This window comes from Sardina pilchardus, chromosome 7 (genome assembly GCF_963854185.1).
Source record: "Sardina pilchardus chromosome 7, fSarPil1.1, whole genome shotgun sequence".
Classification (NCBI taxonomy): domain Eukaryota; kingdom Metazoa; phylum Chordata; class Actinopteri; order Clupeiformes; family Clupeidae; genus Sardina; species Sardina pilchardus.
Window position 1 is genome coordinate 9,441,931 of NC_085000.1, and position 8,406 is coordinate 9,450,336.

The window sequence follows — 8,406 nt, forward strand, 5'->3', positions numbered from 1 at the left end:
GTGTGTGTTTTTTTTTTTTATTCAGAGCTGCTTGCATGTTTTATCACCCCCTTTAATTTAATGTCTTCATTTATAGATGGATAAAAAGTATTTAGTATAATGGTGGCTTCATTGTACTTTCAGCCAGAATTAATCTATTTCATATATTATATATATTACGTTTTTGACTGAGCAGAAAGGCAGTTTTTCCTAAATACTACTCTGTTTGCCATTAACCACTACACATTGCCTATAACAATACACTAAATGTTGTCCTTATGTGCCTCACAAAATTGTAATTAGTAATTTCTTTAGGCTTATACAGTATTTGATAAGGTCACACATGCTTGTGCCGTGGCTGTAACCCTCCCTTCTGGCTCTGACAGTGTTAACAGCCATTGTCCTTCCATGGATGCACATGGAGGGGAAAAAGCAACAGGGAAAGCAACTGGAGCTCTGACCAGGAGGAGAGATTTGGAGCAGAGTGGGGTCAGTCTGGCTTGTGCCAGCCAAGGGGTCGGCTTGAAGTGCTCCAATATAAAACCTCTGTTAACCATGACCAGCATTCCACAGGGACACCGCATCAAAGAGCCAGGAAATTCTGGGATTGTTTGAGCCTCTGTCTCCGGCTCGCTCCAACGGCCCCATGGGACAGGCCCACACCTGTCTCACGTGGCAACTGGCCGGGCCGGCAGACACATCTCTCTTGGACGCGCGCACTAGTCAAGCACTTTAACTGAACCGGTGTGCATTTGTGAAAACAACAACTGTACACACACATAAAAAAGACTGGATGGCTGTGCAATCCAAAACAATGAAATCCTTGAACGTAAGCCTGACACATAAACCAAGTGCAAAAGATAAAGTAGCTTAAATTGGGGAGCTTTCCTTCATTATAACACTTGTAGGCCTACTTGTGTCTGTTTATTACTGCATTCATAGGATCACAATAAAAGCCATCAGTATGAGATATCCTTCGACAAGATCTTTCGCGCCAAGAGACCCATGCCAGCTGATGACTTAATAGTCTGGCTGCTTGGCGGCGGCTTTGGAGACGTCCAGCTGGCTTAAGATGCCAACTCTCGGCAGCTCCTTGTTTCTTCCTCTTTCCCCTCCCACAACCCGGATCCCCATATATGACCTACAGGGGTCAGTGGGGTTGAAACCGTTTGTGTTGTGCTTGGCAATAAGAGATACTCGAGAATCCTGACAAGTGCCCCTACTGGCATCAGGCCAAGCACTTGAGCAACCTTTCGGTGTCCTGCCTCACCGTGTTGCGGTGGCCTGGTCACAGGCCCCTCTAAGAGGACATCATGACTCAACGCTCAGTGCCACGTGTCAGATCTCTATAGCGTTGTTTTGGAATAATGGCAACGGAGGTCACTGCCCTGAGGGGGATTTGTGAAAGACCTGGGTAGTGGCTGGTTTTACTCTAAAACCGCATTTTATTTATGATGCATTAGAGTGTTTGTACAGATTTATCATAGACGGAATTTGAGAAGTAAACAATTTCAAGAAAACCACTGATAATCATACACATTAACTCTGGGGTGCCTTCTTGAGGGTCAGGGACAGGGTTATGGTAAAGGCTACAGCAATGCTGATGTCTGACAGAGAATTTAAGTAGGAGACGCATCTGTCCCTCTGTCGCCATCTACAGGCCAACTTCAATAATTTGTGAATTAGGCCTGCCAGCGCAATGCAGACGGACACCAAAAGTGTTTTTTTATTTATCATAGCCTAGGCCTACATCCCACTACACTTTCATTATCATATGGTCTATTATTTTGCGAAACAAAAAATGTCCTTAGTGAATATACCTCCATAAAATCAGATGAAGGGATGGATGACATGGATGCCAATGCAGGTTGTGGACATATAAGTGTGTGTTTGCCATGCTGATCAGACCTATTGTGCACGATTAAAGGCTATGGTATGTGGAGTTTATATTAGGCTACTGAATGAATGGTTAGATACAGAGTCCTTACCTGTTGGTTCTCGCCATAGACAGTAAAAGATAGGTTCTCACACACAACATTAATAAGAATACAAAGCTAACCTGTATGCCAGTGATAGCTATAATTTCAAATGACGTCTGAATGACTGATTTAGTGCTCACGTGTTGTCACAAGGAGCTTCTGTTGTATTTTTCTCGCAGTTAAGACGTCACTTTTTAACCTGCTCAGTAAATTTTACACTAGAATAAATAAGACTTGGCCCTTTAAAATTGCGTCAGTATTCTTCCTGTTTCCGGGTTCGAATGTCTTGCCATTCATTGGCTGTCGTGTAAACCTAAACCTTCATTCACAAGTGCAGTTGCATTGAAATCTCTGGGACCATACTGTACTCCTGCACTGCAAATATATTTTCAAAGAGTGGAACTTAGGTTAGTTCACTTCAGAGTAATTAAACATTGTTCTGTGGCAATACAAAACACAACTAAGGGTCGAGGAGAAAGCACAACTTGCACGAGACAGGAGCCAGGTAAGAAATGCTTCATGTGATACTTGTCTGTTTTCATTGGATACAACTGAGATGTTTAAGCAACTTTGACATGATTAAATCTTGACGTTCAAAGCCTCAAGAGATCAGACGTTAGACAGTCAGTGGTTACAGTGAAACTGCAACGTTTGTATGGATCATGCATAGCCATTCGCCATAATGTATAACTTAATACAAGTGCTCTCGTGTTAGTGCCTTGTCATGGTGACTGTGTGTTTCAGACTCAAATCTGCGGCTCACCTGTCAACTTTTTGTCTGGAAGGCTCCAGTTCTAACATGCATTTCGTCCGTTGCAGAACTGGCCGGTAGCACTAATTCCTGCGAACACATTTGCAAGGGGGAGATCAGCTCATTTTGTCTCCATTTCGGGACCATGGCCACCCTAGGGATTCCCGAGGACGTACTGAGGAATGAAGTTCTAATTAAGAAACTCGAGGAGATCGCAAAAGATGCTGCTCTCATGAATGGAATCTTAATGCGGACGAAAGAAACACCCAATGCCTCGGAGGTATGTTTGGAAAAGCCTCCACATCTAATCCTTTCTGGTTTCAGTGGAAGAATTGCATGTGCTGTCACTCAGCAGAATATTGCAACGATGGTGGGCTATTTTTTATTAAGTAGGCCATTGGAATAGAAATGAGTGAAAAACATTTCCACATAAAAAGCCATAGAAACATATCCTCTGACACAAAGTATGTTTCTGGATTTTAGCTCCAGTAACAACAAAACAACAAATTAGGAGAAGCAGTGGACTAGCCCTCTGCAACCCATGCAGGCGTTATGAATACACAGACACGCTTGGAATTTTACGCCACTGTTTTGTCCCTGGATTAAGGGCCATTTATTCCATCCCGATGGGCAGCTGGAACATGCTCTGTCTGCTGAGAGCCTAAAACCATGTGTATGTGTGTGTGCATGTTTTTATTAATGCAAATCAATTATTTCAAATAAACTTTCCCTCTCTCTCTCTCTCTCTCTCTCTCTCTCTCTCTCTGTAAATGTCGGGTTGCAGGTAGTAGGTTTTGCTCCTTTCACACTCTTCCCCTCTCCAGTGCCCAGAGCGCTCTTCCAGCAGGCCCTGGCGGTGCAGGTGCATTACAATCTCTTGGTGGACAAGATCAGCCAGGACCCAGCCTTCCTGGAGGAGGCTCTCACAAGGTACAGAACTATACATTCTGTAGGCCCACTATACAGACCGAATGGATCTTGTGAGAGCTTATTACTGGAGAGGACAGCTAAAGGTGGTGATGGCAATTTTTACCACAGCAGAGAAAGACACTAAATCAGCAATGGTGGTCAATCACAGATCTGTGCAAAGGTGGAGGGTCTATGACTCTGGTCTCACATAATCATTGATCTATGTAACTTCTATAAAATTAATGCATGTGACACTGAAATAAAATTAATTATTTCATTGGTTTACGATGATATGCGGTTATACATTAGATGTTGATAAGGTTAGTTCTTACATTGCTTTTTCTTTTCCATTTTTTTTTTAAAACAGTACAATCAAAGTGGATGAATTTACCGCAAAGCTATTCAACATACACAGACAGGTTCTTAAGGAGGGCCATGCTCAGGTAAAAAAGAGAACAAAATATTGTTTTAAATGCTGAATTCATAGTATTTCTAAACTTGTACTGCGTGTACATGTGTATTATTAGCGATTTAATAGTGCTGAACAGGTGCTTCAGTTGTTTTCAGTTTTCAGTTGTTTTCATGTCAACTGTACTATTAATAGTCCAATGCTGTTGAATGATCTCTATTATGAACGTAAAGATCTATTGTTTTTTTTCTCCACAAGTCAATTGTCCTTGGTCTTAATCGCTCAGACTACATGTTGGATCAAGGTGAAGATGGTGGGACATCCCTGAAACAGATAGAGATCAACACTATTGCTGCAAGCTTCGGTGGTCTCTCCTCACGCACGCCAGATGTCCATCGGTATGGTCATGCAGTTATTTAGAAAGTTTTCTGGAAAGCTCTTTATGCTGTTTCTCTTTCTCAGTTTTAAATATAATGCTTGTATGTGTTATTTTTCTAGGCACATTCTGAAGGTGGCAGATCGACTGGAGGAGCAGGAGAAAATCCTTGACAATAACCCTGCAGCAGGACTAGCCAAGGGGTTGGCCAAAGCCTGGGAGCTTTATGGATCTGAGAAGTGAGTTTGAATGAAAGGTGTCATTTATCAGATGAAACTCTGTCCAGTTTTCAGAAATGAAAGGCGTTACTGCCATGCTCCAGTAAAATCAGCTGATTTGGGATGGTAAATGATTTGGTGTGATGTATGAATATTTCATTACAGAGCCGTTGTCATGTTTTTAGTGGAAGATGTCCAGAGGAACATCTTTGATCATCGTTATGTAGAGAACGAACTTTGGAGCAGGTAAATAAGGTTTCGTCATCATAGTAGCCTATGCTTTTTTTATCACTAAGAGCTTATTTCATTCAGTATGATGCTGTAATTTAGTAACCATTAGAGTAGACATCTCTACATTTAGTAAACAATAAAGTGAACATTTCTAAATTGGTGACAACATTGAATTGCTGTTGATTTTTGTATACATCTGCTGCTGATCTATTGCATAGAAATATCCCAGTCATCCGACGACAGTTTGAGGACGTCTCCCGAACTGGGTCTTTGGATCAGAATAAGAGATTATTTGTGTAAGTATTCATGTGATATCCACAGAGTGTTTTGCCTTCACTGCTTAAATCTATTGTTAACTAATTATTAACCAGTTGTAACCAATTGCAACCAATTGTTAACCCATTTATACTCTTAGTGATGGAAAAGAAGTGGCGGTTGTGTACTTCCGGAATGGATACATGCCTCAGAACTACACTCATCCACAGGTCTGGATAAAAACTTTTGCTCCATTGTTAGTTACTCACAGAGAGCTGAGCATATCGATGAGCAAAGCTTTTTGGTTGTCTATGATGTCATTCGAGTTACTCAACAGTTAACAGTAAACAATATGCTACTGTGTCTGATTTAATGACACATATAACTATCTTTATAGACTTTGTAATGTCATATAATAGATATTATAGATGTCAATAGCTTTTGTTATATGGGATTCCTGGTTGCTTGCTGGTGGTGTACTCATGCATCCTGCTCCACTGTCCTGCAGAGCTGGGACGTGCGTCTGATGATGGAGAGGTCGCTGGCGGTGAAGTGTCCTGACATTGGCACCCATCTGGCCGGCACCAAGAAGGTGCAGCAGGAACTGGCCCGGTCCGGTGTGCTGGAGCGCTTCTTTCCAGACCAGCCGGATGTCGTGGCCCAGATCAGAGCCACCTTTGCTGGACTCTACACTCTTGATATGGTCAGGAAACCCCTCTCTCAAAAGTGTGTGTATCGGTCTGTGCATGTGTGATTAGTGTACGCCTTGGCCTTAAGGTTTTGTTTTTTAAAATAAGGTGTTTTTTTTTAGAAGAATGTATCATTGTAATGGGGTGGGGAAATGCCTGTGGGACTTTTGGGGCTGTTTTTAAGTGGATTTAAACACTAGTTTGACTACTTTAGCTCAGAGCTCTTGGGGCTATAGACTGAGATACCAGACACGTTTACCTCACCTAACATGTTTCACCTAAACAGGTCTAGTTTGTGATTAAAGTGCATTGTTTTCCTCCTTGAAACCCCCTCCAGGGAGCTGAAGGAGACAAGACTGTTGCCATGGCTTTGGCCAAACCTGACAATTATGTCTTGAAACCCCAAAGAGAAGGAGGAGGTGAGAGACTCCACAGATTTCTCCAGATTTCTCCACACATCTAGAAAAAGCACATGTATCCTAAGTTTGGTCCCTCATGACCACCATACCTTTGTACCTCAACTGTGTTAATGTGTATATCCAGATTTTGAATGTCCCGGGGTGGGTCTCTTTGTCATTCTAAGGGAACAACATTTATGGCCAAGACATATGCCAGGTGTTGGAGGGCATGACTGAGGGCTCTGAGAGGACAGCCTACATCCTGATGGACAAGATCCGACCCTGTCCGGTTCAGAATTACCTGCTCAGGCCTGGTGCGGACCTCAAGCTCAGCACATGCCTGAGTGAACTGGGTGTCTTTGGGGTGTATGTCAGGTAAACACACCACAACAGGGAAACTCCATGAAGAGGTTAAATGTATTTTATAGGTTTGGTTTAAGCTTTATTCTTTTTTTAGTCATTAGCAGTGCTGTCTCTTTACCTCATTGCCATCTCTATACCTCAGACAACTTTTCAGACAACTGCTGAATATAGACAAGTATTATGGCCTCAGTCCTCGAGGCCATGCCCTCCTAGAGACTCCTAACTGGGTCATGTTTCATCTGTTTTTTTTCTGCAGACAGGGGAAGGAGATGGTGATGAACGAGTGTGTGGGTCACCTACTGAGGACCAAGAGCTCTGAGCACGACGATGGAGGGGTGGCTGCTGGAGTGGCCGTGCTGGACAACCCTCTGCTGGTGTGAGGGCGCCCCCTGCTGGAGCCAGCTGGCGAGGCTTGCAGCACCTCCCACCCACACAAGCGCACACACACACACACACACACACACACACACACAGGAAGATGAGGGGATGGGCAAAGAGGCCTTCAAAAAAGAGTAGCCTCTCACATGGACTGATTGATATGCTCTTTCTTCTTCTTTGAGAAATGAACTGAAGTGGTCATCCAAAGATGTGGTATTTTCTTATATAGGTGTAGTCACAATATTTTTCTAATACAAGCAAATGGTTAATTTATGTATCGGTGCATTTGCAGACAAGGAGCTTGGCTGCCAGAAGTGCACTTGTATTTGGAAATACTGTAGGTAACAGAAGGCTCCCAGACCTCCCTGAGTTTGTATGTGCTTAAATGCACATTACATTTTCAGTTATTTTTAAATGAAATTCGCTGTTTCTGTGGTAAATAGACCAAGGCCTATACTATGTCGCCAAAGAAATGAATAATTGAATTGAAAAAAAATATTAAATGAAAAAAATTTATATTTTTCAGTTTGTGTATTAACATGTGTAATAGCCTATTGTGATTTTAATATAAATAAAGTATCATGCTGAAAGGGTTAACAAGCAAACTGTAAAGAGAACATGATATAGGCTATGTTAGGATGCATACATGTTGAAAAATACTATTAAACCATCATGAGCAGAAATTTGTTGAGATATTTGTGCTTGTCTAATATGTCTAAAAATGCACCGGTAAAAAGTCTGTTTGGTATAGAAAGACACTTGGTTATCTTCCACACATTCATATTCTCTCTGTCAGTTGGGTCACTCGAAATATACATTTGTATACCTAAATATTTAACTGAAGATTTGCATTAAATAGTGAGGTGAAGCACACACTAACCCAGAGCAGTGAGCTGCCTGCCCAACCAGCGGCGCTCGAGGAGCTACCCCGTTTACATGAACACTTCTATTCCATTCCATTGATTAGTGAGGGGTTAGGTGCCTTGCTCAAGGACACTTCAGCCGTGGACTGGTCGGGGAACCGGTAACCCTCCCATTACAAGCTTGAAGCCAAGGCTGCCCCAGTTGTATCATCATCAGCTAACTGACTAATCACAACAATCCCAAAACATCAACTCTTAGTGGGTTTCACAATAATTTCCTTTCTTCAAAAGCCCTGAAAGTCATGATTTCTAAGAATGCTATTCAACTCTGAAACAGAGTAACAGAATCTGATTTACTTTCTAAGCCCTAGAAGGCCTATGTATTTGTGTGTTTTATTTTTCTTTTTTTGTTTTGTTTGTTCTGAATGTTTATTGCACCTGTTATATTGTACATGGATTTCTTATAAGTTTGAGCCATGTTGTAGGCCCCTACATGCAGAATTATTTTGTGTATGGGCCTATACTCCTTTACACAAGGCGGCGCTAATGTGGTGTAGTTTTGCGGTTTTCAAGCCGCCAAAGACAAAAATAGATGGGAAAGCAAAAGG

At 42.1% G+C, this 8,406-nt stretch overlaps 1 protein-coding gene across 1 annotated transcript; it reads left to right on the forward strand.

Moving 5' to 3' along the window:
- The first annotated feature begins 2,249 nt into the window (after positions 1-2,249).
- gss (glutathione synthetase) lies at positions 2,250-7,626 on the forward strand. Its single transcript, XM_062540675.1, has 13 exons — positions 2,250-2,463; positions 2,778-2,989; positions 3,494-3,639; positions 3,986-4,061; positions 4,286-4,425; positions 4,526-4,642; positions 4,787-4,867; positions 5,071-5,148; positions 5,268-5,337; positions 5,616-5,810; positions 6,134-6,215; positions 6,380-6,569; positions 6,814-7,626. The coding sequence occupies exons 2-13, from the start codon at positions 2,855-2,857 to the stop codon at positions 6,935-6,937; spliced, it is 1,434 nt and encodes a 477-aa protein (XP_062396659.1). The 5' UTR covers positions 2,250-2,463; positions 2,778-2,854; the 3' UTR covers positions 6,938-7,626.
- The last annotated feature ends 780 nt before the right edge of the window (positions 7,627-8,406 follow it).

Excerpts from the sequence above, each read along its gene's own strand:
- gss (XM_062540675.1), top strand. The coding sequence starts at position 2,855 with ATGGCCACCCTAGGGATTCCCGAGGACGTACTGAGGAATGAAGTTCTA. Across the intron at positions 5,811-6,133 it reads GACTCTACACTCTTGATATG|GGAGCTGAAGGAGACAAGAC; the intron begins GTCAGGAAACCC and ends AACCCCCTCCAG. Across the intron at positions 6,216-6,379 it reads ACCCCAAAGAGAAGGAGGAG|GGAACAACATTTATGGCCAA; the intron begins GTGAGAGACTCC and ends TGTCATTCTAAG.